Source organism: Macrotis lagotis, chromosome 1 (genome assembly GCF_037893015.1).
Source record: "Macrotis lagotis isolate mMagLag1 chromosome 1, bilby.v1.9.chrom.fasta, whole genome shotgun sequence".
NCBI lineage: Eukaryota > Metazoa > Chordata > Mammalia > Peramelemorphia > Peramelidae > Macrotis > Macrotis lagotis.
The window spans coordinates 772,404,525-772,420,496 of NC_133658.1; the positions used below are offsets into that span (position 1 = coordinate 772,404,525).

The 15,972-nt window shown below is 30.8% G+C and overlaps 1 protein-coding gene across 2 annotated transcripts in view; it reads left to right on the top strand.

Moving 5' to 3' along the window:
• LOC141508162 (contactin-5-like) overlaps positions 1 to 15,972 on the top strand; it is a 1,214,304-nt gene that overhangs the window by 901,836 nt on the left and 296,496 nt on the right. For both annotated transcript variants that reach the window (XM_074216536.1, XM_074216535.1), the window contains one exon: positions 8,310 to 8,442. In XM_074216536.1, the coding sequence (XP_074072637.1) occupies positions 8,388 to 8,442 (55 nt within the window). In that variant the 5' untranslated portion in view covers positions 8,310 to 8,387. The remainder of the gene's footprint in view (positions 1 to 8,309; positions 8,443 to 15,972) is intronic.

The following is a 15,972-nucleotide window of genomic DNA, read 5'->3' on the forward strand; positions in this document are numbered from 1 at the left end:
TTGAAAGCAGGTTAAAGCCCTTAAAATTGAGCAAGCAGTTGAGTTGATGCTATGTTTATACATTTTCTTGTTATGTTTTGGTTTCACATTGCAAACATCTCCAAATTGCTACCATCTCAAGAAATCAATAGCAAAACAATTAAGCAAGACTAGTAATATAGTAACAACATATGAAATTTTATGCAGCATTCCACACATTTATTCAACCCCCCCCCAAAAAAAAAACCTCCATTTTGGAAGTATTTTAAATCATCAGAAATCTCTTTGCTATTCCTCCCTCCGACTATCATCTCATTAAATAAAAAGAAAATGAAAACAAATTCTTTGTAATTGAAAGGTACAATCCAGCAAAACAAATTCCTCATTGGCTGTGTGTCTGTGTGTGTGTGTGTGTGTGTGTGTGTGTGTGTGTGTGTGTGTGTGTGTTTTTATAAATATATATCTACATGCATCTAGATGTTATATATATTTAGATAGATGGATAGATAGTAGCTAAATATATAGATAGATATTGATGTGTAAGTATAGTGTATTTATCTTGTTGGCACTCAAAATTCATCACCTTCTTTCCAGAAGTTGAGATTGCATCTTGACATTGGTCCTCTGAAATCATAAATAGTCATTGCATTGATAGAGTTCTTAAAACATTTCTCCAAGGATCTGTTTCTTTCTTATTGCAGTTGCATCCAGTTGTATGACTTTATTTATGCAAAAGCTTTTCAATTTCATGTAATCGAAATGATCTATGTTAACTTTTATGTTCACTTCTTTCTCTGCTTGGTTATAAAAATTCTTCCTTTGGCTATACTCAAATACCTGATAATGAAAAATACTTGATATGTTTCTCTTTTTATTTTGTTTATTTATTTTTTAAAATAGTATATCCTTGGATACAGTCATCACATAAATGGTTGTATCTTTATTTAATTGACCTTCTAACAATTCTTCCTACCTTTCATACTTCCCAAATTGCAGTTTTCGTAACTATCCATCTCAGATTAATCTTTCTCAAATAAAAGAGTGTAATATAGTTTTATTTTTTTTAAGATCTAGATAATCCAAGATTATCATCCTAACTCTTTTGTGACTGTGGGAAAATTACTAGACTTTTTTGGAGTATCCTTAATTTCCATATCTGTAAAATTGAGGTTTTGTGTTAAATGATCTCTAGTGTCTCTTCCAGCTCTAATTTATGAGGTTCTATTACCATCTTTTTTTTTTTGCTTTTTATATGACAACTCAAAAACTTTCAATTGAACCTTGTTATCTGTAGGATAAAGCCTTCACATGCAAGCCCCTCCATGGTCTGTATACAACTTAGATTTTTAGACCTGGAAACAAAAAGACAGTTCAAATATGGCTCCAAATACTAAGTCAGTGACCCTAGACAAGTCACTTATTTTTTTCCTTTTTTTCTTTAAATTTATTTATTTATTTTCATTGATATGCATATGTATATTTTTAAGTTACAAAATTTCCTTTCACCCTCCCTTCCAACCCCCTCCTCCTCAGTGGAGAACAGTCAGGTTAGCAAGGGGAGGAGATGCTTAAGAGATAATTTTTATAAAGCGTTCATCAGATTCTGAAGGGTTGGTTTTTCTTTCTTTTTTATTTTGTTTTGTTTTTCTTTCTCTGGATGGGGATAATAAAGCCTATAGCCAGTCCAATCACTTGTCCTAGCTCTCTGGGTGACTGAGAGGAGCTGCTTCCATCAAGGTTGTTCATCTTAAATGTTGTTGAAAAAAGTCTTTAATATAATACAACATCCATTCCTATTAAAAACACTAGAAAGTTGGGGAATAAATGGAATTTTCTTAAAAATAATAAATAGTAGCTATCTAAAATATCAACAAATATTATATGTAATGGGAATAAACAGAGCATTTCCAATACAAATCAGGGGTAAAACAAGGATGCCTATTATCACTATTGCTATTCAATATAGTATCAGAAATGCTAGCAGTAGCAATACATTAACCGACCATTTATGGTTTCTTATAGAACAATAGTATTACATAGTATTCATGTACCATAACTTATTTAATTGTTCCCCAATTGTCACTACAAAAAGAATTGTTATGAATATTTTGGAATATATAAGACTTTTCCATGTTTTTTATAATTTCCTTTCTCTCTCTCTCTCTCTCTCTCTGCATATATATATATATATATATATATATATATACATATGTATAGATATATAGATATCTAGATATCTATAATTGTAATTGCTGGGTCAAAAGGTATGAACGATTTTATTGCTCTTTCGTCATAGTTCCATATTGCTCTCCAGAGAGGTTGTATCCATTCACAACTCCACCAGCAATCCACCAAAGTCCCAGTCCTCCCACTACCCCTCCAACATTGATCATTTTTCCACTGATCAATCTGATAAGTTTGAAGTGATAACTCATTGTTGTTTTGATTTGCATTTTTCTAATCTGTAATGATTTGGAGCATTTTTTCACATGATTATATATATATATATATATATATATATATATATATATATATATATATATATGATCTTTAATTTCTTCATTTGAAAACTGTCCATATCCTTTGAGCATTTATCAGTTGGGGAATCCCTTGTGAAATTATAAATTTTATATAATTCTCTATATATTTTATAAATGAGACTGTCATCAGAACTCCGAGTTGTAAAGATTACTTCCCAGCTTTCTGCTTTTCTTCTAATCTTGGCAGCATTGATTCTATTAGTGCAAAAACTTTTTAATATAGTCAAAAATCATTTATTTTGCAGTTTATAATGTTATCTAATTCTTGTTTGGTCATAAATTTATCCCCTTTCCATAGATCTGATAGAGTATTTTTGATTTATTAATTTATCTATGGTATTGCTGTTTATTACTAAATCCTGTACTCATTTTGACCTTATTTTGATGTAGGGTGTAAGATGTGGATCTATCTCTAGTTTTTGACATAATATTTTCCAGTTTTCCCAATAATTTTGTCAAATAGTGAGTTCGTCTCCCAGAAGCTAATGTCTTTGGGCTTATTATATAGTAGATTGCTGTAATCATTTATTGTGACTACTTTAGAATTTATCCTAATCCATTGATTCTTTATTCTATTTCTTTTTTTTTTTTTTTGCAAGGCAATGGGGTTAAGTGGCTTGCCCAAGGCCACACAACTAGGTAATTATTAAGTGTGTGTGTGAAGCCGGATTTGAACTCAGGCAGTCCTGACTCCAGGGCCTGTGCTCTATCCACTGCACCACCTAGCTGCCCCTTATTCTATTTCTTAACCAGTACCAATCAGTTTTGATGATTGATGCTTTATAGTATAGTTTTAGATCTGGTAGAGCTAGGCCACCTTCCTTTACCTTTTTTTTTTTTCATTACTTCCAATGCTAATCTTGACCTTTTGCTACTCCAGATGAATGTTGTTACTATTTTTTTCTAGCATGGTAAAGTAGTTATTTGGTAGTTTGATTGGTATGGCACTGAATAAGTAATTTAATTTGGGTAGAATTGTCATTTTTATTATTTTAGCTCAACCTAACCATGTGCAATTGACATTTTTCCAATTATTTAGATTTGACTTTATTTCGGTGAGAAGTGCTTTATAATTCTGTTCATACAGTTTCTGGGTTTGTCTTGGGAGATAGTTGCCCATGTATTTACTGTTGTCTATAGTTATTTTAAATGAAATTTCTCTTTCTATCTCTTGCATTTGGACTTTGTTGTTTATATACAGAAATGCTGATGATTTATGTGGGTTTATTTTATAGCCTATACTCTGTTGAATTTGTTTATTATTTCTAGTAGTTTTTAGATGATTTTCTTGGGTTCTCTAGGTATACTATCATATCATCTGCAAAGAGTAAAAGTTTTGCTTCCTCATTGCCAATTCCAATTCCTTCAATTTCTTTTTCTTCTCTTATTGCTACAGCTAGCATTTCTAATAATATTTTGAATAGTAACTGTGATAATGGGCATTCTTGTTTCACCCCTGATTTTATTGGAAGTGCTCTGAGTTTATTCCCATTACATATAATATTTGTTGATGTTTTAGATAGCTACTATTTATTATTTTAAGGAAATCTCCATTTATTCCTAAACTTCCTAGTGTTTTTAATAGGAATCGATATTGTATTTTATCAAAGACTTTTTCAGCATCCAAGTCACTTAATTTTTGCCCATCTCACTTTCCTCAAGTGTAAAATGGAGATAATAATGAATTATCATGAGGGTGAAAAGAAATAATATTTGTAATACCATGTAATAAAGTGTTTGACACATAGTAGGTATTATACAAAGGCTTATTCCATTACTGTATTAAACAAAAATTTCCCCAGCAATTTCTCTGCTTTTTGATCCCAAGTACTTCTTGAATTTGAACAGGCCACATAAATTATTTCTATTTTTGTTTTGTTTTTGTCAAAGTCCTAATATGTGTTTAAGGCATAGCTTGTTTCAGTTTTTTTGCCTTACATAATATTCTCAGCTCTTAGTCATAATCTCCTCTCTCAAATCCTAGAGCAGTTAAGGTTATTTCACTAATTTTGTACTGAGTCTATGCTCAATTCTATGCTATCTTGTCTTCTTCACTAAAATATAATGCACTCAAAGATGGGAACCAGGCCTTCTACCCATATGATATTAAAGTATGGAATATAATTAGACTAATTGGTAGGTAAAATATTCTTATCTGACATGAAGATCTACACTATATGTCACTTGCATGCTGAGATTTTCTTACAGGGAAGCAATAGAATTTGAGTATTGGTAATTGGTAATGATGGGATCTAGATTTCCATAAAGCCCCATCTAGTATCAAATGGAGCTCTGTTATATGTTTCACAGGGTCTTTTCTATTTCCTCCATTTCACAATGAAATTTTAGTATTTCCTACTCTTGACCCACAGAATATATTAGTGAACAGAGACTTTGATTTCTGTCTCTGTATCCTAAGGACTTCATCCAGTCTTGAACTTAGTAGACAACTAAAAAATGTTCCCTGTTTTTTAACCTGTAAAGGTCAATTATCATATAATATTACAATTTATATCCACAGGTATTTATGAGGTGCCTAATAAGTGTAATGTCCTATATGAACACTGTGATTCATGCACTTATTATTCCCTTGTTACAGTCCTTGGAGAGATATAGGAATTCAAAGAAAAACATCTTTTCTCCCCTTACAATGTTTACATTCTATCTATGATATGTAGATAGATAAGAATCCAAGAAAAAGGATAGGACCTAATATTATGGAATAGGCATAAGAAACTACCAGGTTAGGAATTATTTCCTCCCAATGCAAGTTGGTACTTTTTCTGTTTATTGTAATAAAGAGCTTCCTTGGGCACTGAGGGATTACATAATTAGCTGTGTCATAGTACTTGAACTCTGATCTTCCTTGCTCAGATTCTATCTGTTATCTAATACTACTTCTCAAATGTGAGGAAAACATAGCACAAATAAAAGGTAATCTTAGGAAGGAGAGAGAACTAATGACTGGGGGCATCATGGTATCGATAAAAAACCATTTATGGAGAGTACTAATCTGTAGAATCATACGTTTAAAGTGTACCATGTAGGAACCTAAGGATTTTAAGAGGTAAAGGAATAGAGTCATGTAAATATATGCCAGGTTAAAAAAAATTTCAAATCAAAGTTTTGCATAAAATAAACAATTATTTTAAGCAATTGCAATTACAAATAATATATTAAATCCCTGAGTTGATCATACTGAGCCAATGCTATCCAAAACAAGCCATGGCACAATGGAAATGATAGAAATAAATTGATTTTTCTCTTTATCTGGAGATGGGAATATTTAGGGGGATATGGTGTCTGTCTGCAAATATGTAAAAGTCTGGAAGGTGGAATAGAGAATATATTTAGACTTTGAGAGCTAAATGAGTCCTTAGAAATGAACTAGTCCTACTAATACATTGTTGGTGGAGCTGTGAACTCATCCAACCTTTCTGGAGAGCAATTTGAAATTATGCCCAAAGGGCAATAAAAATGTGTGTACCCTGTGTCCAGAAATACCACTACTGGGTCTATACCCTGAAGAGATTATGAAAAAGGATAAAAATATCTCTTGTACAAAAATATTATTAGCAACCCTGTTTGTGGTAGTAAAGAATTGGAAATTAATTGAATGTACTCCAATTGAGGAATGGCTTAACAACCTGTGATATGTGTATGTCATGGAACACTATTGTTCTATTAGAAACCAGGAGGGATGGGAATTTAGGGAAGCCTGGAAGGATTTGCATGAACTGATGCTGAGTGAGATGAGCAAACCAGAAGAACATTGTACCTAACAGCAACATGGGGGTGATGGTCAACCTTAATGGATTTGCTCATTCCATCAGTGCAACAACCGGGCACAATTTGGGGGTATCTGCAAAAGAGAAGACCATTTGTATCCAGAGAAAGAATTGTGGAGTTTGAACAGAGACCAAAAACTATTACCTTTAATTTTTTTAAAAAACATTATTATTATGTAATTTTGCTATCTTTTACTCTATGTTTCTTCCTTAAGGATATGATTTCTCTCTTATCACATTCAACTTTGATCAATGTATATCATGGAAACAATGTAAAGACTAGAAGACTGCCTTCTGTGGCAGGTGGGAGGAGGGAAGCAAGATTAGGGGAAAATTGTAAAATTCAAAATAAATAAAATCTTTAAGAAAATAAAGAAAGAATTAGTCCTTACTCTACTTGGCTTCAAAGCAAAGAATTAGAAAAATGTGGATTAAATTAGAGATAGATTGACTTTCACTCAAAGTTAGGGGAGAACTATCTCGCAGAACTATTCAAAAAGAAAGTTTTACAAAATGATGAGATCTTTAGTAAGGGTTTATTGTCAGTGAGTTGAACTAGATTTTTTTTGCAGATCAATGATTCTCTAATCTAAATCATATAAGAATGTTTGACCTAGGAATTTATAATCTATAAGAAGGTTCTTTGATGCAAACCAAGATTTCATTGCTTTATTCATTTAATAATGATGACTTTTGTTCAAACCTATTGTCTTTATTTACATGGGAGAAAATCTACAGCCTTTTATGGAAGAATAATGAAAAGGGTGTGTTTTTTAAAGTGAAATTATAAATCACTGATAACTTAATCTTAACAACTGCCTTCTCCATTAGTGATTCTTAGATATGAAATTTAAATGGGTTCCTGTGTCCAGCATCTAAAAGAAATTAGAGTGAGCCTAAAATGAATGAAGCTGTGGATTTTTCTTATGGCATTAATAAGTAGGTTTCAACATAGAACTCTTGCTTGCTTTTAAAAGTATGACTTCACAAGGCAGAGGATAATTCCATCTTTTTCTTTTCTTTTTTTCACTATCTTTAGAGAGTAGGTGTGTATGAAGAACAAATTATTGTTTTAACATCCTAGATACCATATAAATTATTTTGTTTTGGCCTAATCTCTTTTGTCTAAGTAAACTATATCTAGACCACAACTGGACATTCTAAATCTGTTTATCTTCATCATTTTCTTCTATTATAGGAATTTCCTATATGTCTCTCTTATATTTGCAGACATTTCAGAGCTAGGCTTGTATATCATGTCTGTTTTTAATGTAGCCCTGCTGGAAAAAAAGTTATCGAAATGAAATAAATATTATGCTCTGCTTATTGTAAAACGGCGTGACCATAAGACAAAAAAAGTTAAATATTCATGAAAATTCTTATTTCCCTCAGGTCTGGCCAGTGTACGATGCAGAGAAAGATCACTCACCAAACAAGGGAACTGTATCACAACACAGATTATCACAGAACTTAAAAACAAAGGCAGTTGACATTAATAATTAATTGAGGAAAGTTCCCTGTGGAGGTTGAGATGAGCTACAGGCACAATGTGTAAAAATGCTTGACTAACTGATCATTAGTTATGTTCTGTATCAGAGAAACAGATATTAATGTATCTGGTTCATCTACCTTAGTATTTCTAACCCAATCGTTTGTCTAATGTATTGTGGGACTTTCCCAATTCCCCATGAGGAAGGATAATCCCAAATTAGAACTTGAAGCTTTTTCTAAAATTGTCTTCTAGGGAGTGATCTGAATAAATGAGATATGAAAAATTTGTTTAGCTGTTTTCTTTGTAATTTTGGCATTGTGTATTTAATGTATGAAAATGGAAACTCTACTAGTTGTTGCATTATTTAAACTAGTGATCAGTTTTTTCAAACCTCAATCATGATAAGGTTTTATATCCTTTTATGTTCTTTGAATATTAACTAGTTGTTGTTTTTGCTTTTTACAATGAGTTGTTTCTTTTATTTCTGAAACCTGTCTTCTATTTCAATAGGCTATACTTTAATGAAGAAATATCAACCTTGCTAACAGTTAAACAAACTGGGACTCAGGAAGACCCTGGTGACCAAGGATGGGGTCGTCATGGAAACTAATTTTGTGTCTGTCAGTCACTGGGTGTCTTTCAGGTAAAAATCTTGTCATATTTTGTGACTTTATAAGTGCAAAGTTGTAATAAGATATTAACTATCCTGTAGAAGATAATCTTTAAGTCTTTGTCTAAAATAATATCTGCAACCATATAAATGGAAATAATAAAACCCCAGTGTTTGTAGAGCAAACTATACAAAATTAAATAATGCAAGGTTCTTAGGAAAGAGAATGCTATAGCAGTGTTAATAAAATGAGTGCATACCTCATTGACTTTCATTTACAATCTAAACCATTGTTAGCCTTAGCAAAACTCAATAATATACTTATTTATCATTTGTAACAGTTAATTACAAAATTGTCTCATTACAATGGTAAATTCTGCCACTTTGAGCAAAGTACTACTTTGACTCAACTCAAGCTATGGGAGAGCGATCATTTAATTGTCTCATTTTTATCAGTATGAAAATGTATATTTCTTGGTTTTCTGAGTTTATCTTTTTTTGTGTTGGTCAGTCTTAATGTTTTAAGTCTTAGATTTGCAATGAGTTACTTTATGCTCTGGAGACATGTTGCTATGAAATTTTTTTTATAGTCTGATATATTTGGAATTATTTTCTCAGTTCCTTTTGTCTTTCTTTTAAATTCAATGTTGAGAAATCAAACCTTGTTGATTATTTTCATTCTTGACATGCAGTATTTATGGTGTAATCAGTTATAATACAATGGTTCTACTCTGAAGACTGAGCTGTAAACTTCTTAAAGTAGTTAGGCTTCTAAAATACAGTGTAAACTGTGGATGCCATTAAATGTTTTTCTAAAGGTATTTTTCTAAATTATTTATTTTCTGGAATTGTTTTATAATTTTGAATAGAATGTTGGTTGATTAAAAGTTGCTTGGGATTGCACATGGATTTAATATTTCTATGAAATTCTTAAACATGTATGAAAACATTTTTGAGATTATACACTATCTCTTTTCCCTCTTTTTTTCTTCTTTTCTTTTCTTCTCCTTCCCCTCTTGAATTCTCTCTTAATATAGAGATATAGAGACATTAGAACCAGAACTATTGATATATAAAACAACAATGTCCACATGAATGTATGTATGTATGGATGGATGGATTCATACACACATACATACATGAAGAAAATATAGTATGCTTTTCTATTACAGTGTACTCTACCTGATTTTTCTAATATACTCATTTCATACTCTACTTGTTTTAAAAATTGCACCAACAAAGCTCTCTTAATTTAGATTCAAATCATCTTTACTCCAAAGAAATAAAAGTGCTTTTCAATGAATTAATTTTAAAGCAGTGACAACTTTCTATGGGCACATATGGTATAAGCAGCAGGTGGTCGTTAAAATAAACAAATTTTTACTTTACAAAAGGAATCTAAGTGATAATGGATGTAAATAGTTTTAAGATACTTAAATTTTAAGTATATTTTTCCTGATTATGGATGACTATGTCTGTTTATTGACTCTGACTATTTAAAAGTAGTATATAGCCATTTATTTCACTATAAAACACTTACATTCCTATGAATCCATATGTAATTAAAGTTATACAGGCAATCCTCACAAAACCTTTGTGCTTCAAAAGTTCCTGAGTCAATACTTTGGATTTAGAAACATATTTTCTCATGTAATTGATCTTAGTTCCCCAAGATATCCCACAAAAGTCTGCATAGTACTTAATGTAGCTAGCATCCATAACAAATATTATAATCTAAAAAAGTAGAGATAAAATATTTATTGCCTCTTTTAAAATATATTGTATTTTAGTACATTGATATCTTTTTAAATAATTTGAAGTTAATTATCAATATATTTCAATGCTACTGTTTTTTTATAAATGGAAAAAAGATTATGAATAAAAATAACTTTTTTTTTATTAATCCTGGTTACTAGTACCTGGAGAATTTTAAATAGAGAATGATGAGTGGATAGTAACTGCTGACATCCTAATGGACCTTTCAGTATTCATAAAATCTTTAGAGGTTGATATATAGGTTCTTCTGTCCAGTTTAATTAGAACAGCCCCTGACTTTACCTTGACACACTTGTGGTTGACACATTCACGATTGGAATTGTCTGGGACTTTTTGAGAAAAAAGGTTTAGTGCTTTTATTCAAATGGCATGATGGTTCCCTAAACATCCAAATTAGACTTGTTATTTTTTTCTCTCAGGAGTCTTACAGTATCTTTTATTCTCTCTCAGATACTTCCTCTTACTCTCCTAATAACTCTTTATCTTTATCTTAGAATGCTTTTATTTCTTATTTTAAGTATCATCTTATCATTTCACATGAATTTGTCTTCTGCATTTGGAACAGTGTGAAAACTAAATCAGATTCATTCAGAGAACACTGCTGACCTAAGCCATTAGCCATAAGTACAGGTTACGTGTTCAAAAGAGTCCTTCCAGTACTATCTGAAAGATCAGCATAGCTCCAAGGACATATATGATTATAGTGGAATCTCATCAGTTGGCAATCTTCACCTATTCCTCTATCTCCAAATATTTGACCATTGTATCTGGAAATGGAAAGCTTCCAGCTCACCCTTATTCTTATTCTCTTCTTCCAGCAGAACCAAGATTGTTTGTCTCCCATAAATATGGATTATTACACAATGGGTTAGGAACATGTATCTGAATTTTAAGTAGCCTGTAAGTCAACTAAACTCTTGTATATCCCCAAGATGGGGTCAACTGAAAAAAAAATCAAATAGTGACTGCATTTGTGATTTCATTGGTGGAGGGGAATCCCAGGTGAGGAGATATCCTCTATCAAGATGCACTAGCACATTCTTTGCAATTTTTAAATGCATTTAGTTGCCTAGGGTATTGAGAGGTTAAGTGATTTATTTATCAGAGGCATTAAATCCATGTCTTTATATCTCAGAGGTCAGATTTCTAAATAATATAAAAAACTGTCTCTATGGATAAAAAATATTGGCAAAAAATCAATGAATTAATATTATATATATATATAATATATATACACACAACATTCTTAAATAAAAATAACTATTCCAACCAGGAATTTGTTTTACCTAGTCACTCCGGCTTATGTTTTTCTCAGTTAAATATAGATCATATGAATTTATGATGAAATTGGCCTGATATATTAAAAGATAAATTACCAAAATAATTTTTAACATTAGAATGACTGGATATTACAATTATCACAATTAAATATCATAATTAGATCAACCATTCCCCAATTTTGGGCATCCACTCAGTTTCCAATTCTTTGCCACTCCAAAAGGAGCAACTCAAAATATTACTGTATAAATGTCATTTCCTTTTTTCTTTTACCTTTTTTTTTGGGAGGGGGGGAATATTGAATAAGGACTTTTGGCATTGCTGGGTCAAAAGATATGCATTGTTTTATAGCTCATTGGAAGTAGTTCCAAATTTTTCTCCAGTCCATTAGTGTCCCAATTTTTCCACATTCTTTTCAGTATTTATCATTTCCCTTTTTGTCATATTAACTAATCTGATAAGTATGAAGTGGTACTTCAGAGTTGTTTTAATTTGCACTTCTTTAATCAGTAATTGTTTAGTGCATCTTTTATTTTTTTCTGAAAAATCTCTCTTCACCTTGACCATTTTTAAAGTGGGGAATGGCTCTTATTTTTATAAATGTGGATCAATACCATATATATTTGAAAAATCAAGTCTTTATCAGAGATGCTAATTATTTTTGTTTCCTGTCTTCTAATTTTGGTTTCATAACTTTTGGGTTTAATGCAAAATCTTTAATTTTATGTTATCAAAATTATCTATTTTTCTTTCTGTAATCATCTCTTTCTTGTTTAGTCACAAGCTCTTGTTGTAGCCATAAATAAGTGTTTCTCCAATTCTCTCCTAATATACTTATGATATCACCCTTTATTTCTAAATTATTTACTCATTTTTACCTTACTTACATTGTTATACTGTGTTCAATGCCTAGTCAAATAGTGTTTTAGTTTTTATACCTATTTTTCTCAAATGGTCAGTTCTTACTCCCAAAGCTTAGGTATTTGAATTTATCAAATCTTAGATTACTATGGTCATTTAGTATTGTGTACTGTATACCTAATTTATTCCAATGATCCTCCACTCTATTTCTTAACTAGAACAAATTGCTTTGATGATTACAACCTTGTAATAGATTAAAATCTGAAATACCAAGTCACCTTCTATAGTTTTTTTATTTACTCCCTTCATAATTTTATCTTCTGTTCTTGACCTTTCTAATTCTGTATAAAAATTCTCAGATAATTTGATTGCTGTGGCATTGAATAAATAAACAGGTAGAATTGTCATTTTTATTATACTAGCTCAACCTACACATGAATAGTTAATACGTTTCCCAATTATTTAGATCTATCTTCATGTGAAGTGCTTTGCGAATGTTATATAATCCCTGATTTTGTCTTGGCAGGTAGACTGAAGTTTTTGATATTGTCTGCAGCTTTTATTAATGGAATTTCTTTTTCTAGGTTTTGCTGTTTGGTAGTATATAGTATATAGTATATAGTATATATATATATATATATATATATAGTGTTTGGTAGTATATAGAAATATTGGTTAATTATGTAGGATTATGTATCCTGCAACTTTGATGAAGTTGTTAATTTTTTCAACTAGTTTTTAGTCGATTCTCTAAAGTTTTCTCAGTTTACCATTATATCACATGCAAAGAGTAATAATTTTGTTTTTTCCTTTGTCTATTTTTAGTCCTTCAGGTTCTTTGTTGTTGTTTAAATGCTAAACTTAGCATTTCTAGTACAATATTGAATAATAGCAGTATTATGGAAATACTTGCTTTACTTGATTTTACTGGGAAAGCTTCAATTCTATCACCATTACACATAATGTTTACTCTTGGTTTCAGATAAATACTATGTATCATTTTTTTAAGAAAGGCTCCATTTAGTCATCCTAGAATTTTAATAGGAATGAGAGGGTTTTTTCCTTAAATTTTTTCTGCATATATTGAGATTATCTATGATTTTTATTTTTTTATTGATAGGATCATTTATGCTGATAGGTTTCCTGATATTGAACCAGCCCTAAATTTCTGGTATAAATCCCATATGATCATGTTTTATAATCTATTAAATTTATTGTTGTAATCTCCTTTTAAACTTTTTTTTTTGCATTGACTTCCATTAAAGGGGCTGTTCTATCATTTTTTCTTTTTTTGCTATAACTAGTTTAAGAATCAAAACCATACTTGTGTCATAAAAGAGATTCTTCCTTACCTATTTTTCAAGTATATATATTATTGGTATAGTATAGTATTACATATTTATATAGTATTGGAATTAATTAATCCACAAGCATTTGGTGGAATTCTCTTGAAAATCCATTGAATTCTGGGGATTTTATTGTTGTTATAGTTTTAGGGATCTTATTGATGGCTTATTCAATTTCATTTTCTAAGATATAGTTATTTATATATTCTATTTCCTCTTCTGTTAATCTGGGTCATTTATGTTTATCAGTTTCATGTAGATTGTGTTTTACTAGTATAAGAATAGCTACTAATAGCTACTCATAATTGTTTTAACTTCATCTTCATTGGTAGTACATTCTGTCATTTCATTTTTGAAAACAGTAATTTGGTTTTCCTCTTCCACTTTTTCAAGAAAATTAATCATTTTTTTCATAACATAAGCTCCCAGTTTTATTTATCAGCTATTTCTTTAAATTTCAATTTTTTAATCTCTCCTTTGATTTTCAGGATTTCTATTTTGATGCTTAATTGAGAATTTTTATTTATCATTTTCTAACATTTTAAAATTGAATACCAAATTGTCTGAGGAGTTATTTCTCTTTTATGTACACATTTTATGTACACTATTTTATGTACACATTTAAAGGTAATTTTTTTTCCCCCTAAGTATTACACTGATGACATCCCACAAATTTTGGCATATTGTCTATTTCTTTAAAATAATGTTTTTACTTTTTGTTTTTTGGTCCATTCATTTTTTTTTTAGGTTTTTGCAAGGCAAACAGGGTTAAGTGGCTTGCCCAAGGCCACACAGCTAGGTAATTAAGTGTCTGAGACCAGATTTGAACCCAGGTACTCCTGACTCCAGGGCCGGTGCTTTATCCACTGCGCCACCTAGCCGCCCCTCATTCATTCTTTAATATTAGATAATTTTATTTTCCAATTACTTTTTATCTGTTTCCATTATTAAAATTAATTTTTTTATTTTGGTTCCAAAAGAATGCATTATTATTTATACATTTCATTGTAAGGTTTTTATGCTCTAATAAATGGTTAGTTTTTATGAAAGTATCATTTACAACTGAGAAAAAGATATAATCTTTTCTATTTGTGTTTGCTTTCCTCCAGAGTATGATCATATCTAACTTTTCTAAGATTCTATTACTCTTCTTGACTTCCTCTTAGTTTTTATTTGATTTGATTCATCTAGCTCTGAATGGGGATAATTCAGACACCCCCCCACTAGTATTATTTTATTCTATATTCTCCTGTAATTGATTTAACTTTTCCTTTAAGAATTTGGTGATTAGGGGTGGCTAGGTGGCACAGTGGATAGAGAACCAGCCCTGGAGTCAGGAGTACCTTGGTTCAAATCAGAGCTCAGACACTTAATAATTACCTAGCTGTGTGGCCTTAGGCAAGCCACTTAACCCCATTTGTCTTGCAAAATTCTAAAAAAAAAATTGGTGATTAGTATTGATAGAATTCCATTATCTTTGATTCTTTTTAAGCCAGATGTAGTTTTCCTGCTTATCTCTTTTAATTGCCTCTATTTTTTGCTTTTTCTCTGCTCTGATGATTGCTACCCCTGCCTTTTTTATATCAACTGAATTACAATGGAGTCTGCTTTAGCCCCTTTTTAAAATCTTTGTGTGCCTCTATTTCAAATGTGTTTTTTGTAAACAAAATATGTTGTTGGATTCTAGTTGCTAGTAAATTCTGCTGCTTCCATTTTATAAGCAAGTTCATCCCATGCACTTTCACAATTTTTATTACTGAGTTTGAATTTATATATTGTTATTTTTTCTGTTTATCCTTTTCTGTTTCTTTTTGTATTCTGTCTCTCCTTAAAGTCTATTTTACTTCTGACTTTTGCCATTTAAAAAATTATCCTTCCTTTTATCATCAAGGTTTTTTCTCCCCCCCCCCCTTCTTCTTTTCCTGTTTGGTAAAATAGATTTCTATTGCTAATTGAGTTTATATATATGTGTGTATAATTTTTTTCACACTTTGAACCAATTTAGTTGCACAATTCAAGTATTGCCCAAAATCTACCCATTTCCCCCTCCATTATAAAAGATATTCCTTGCACATCTTTGTCAGATAATTTTGCCCATTTTTCCTCTCCCTTCATCTTTCTCCCAGGGTATTCCACCTATTCATCTTTCCATTTTTTTTTACATACTTGATACTTGATCAACTCACACTTATATCCTCTTTCCATATAGAGTCCTTCTTATGACTTTAATAAGGATAAAAAATTTTAGATATTAAATGTATCATCTTCCCAATAAGAAAGGTAAAAAATCCCTTATGATTTC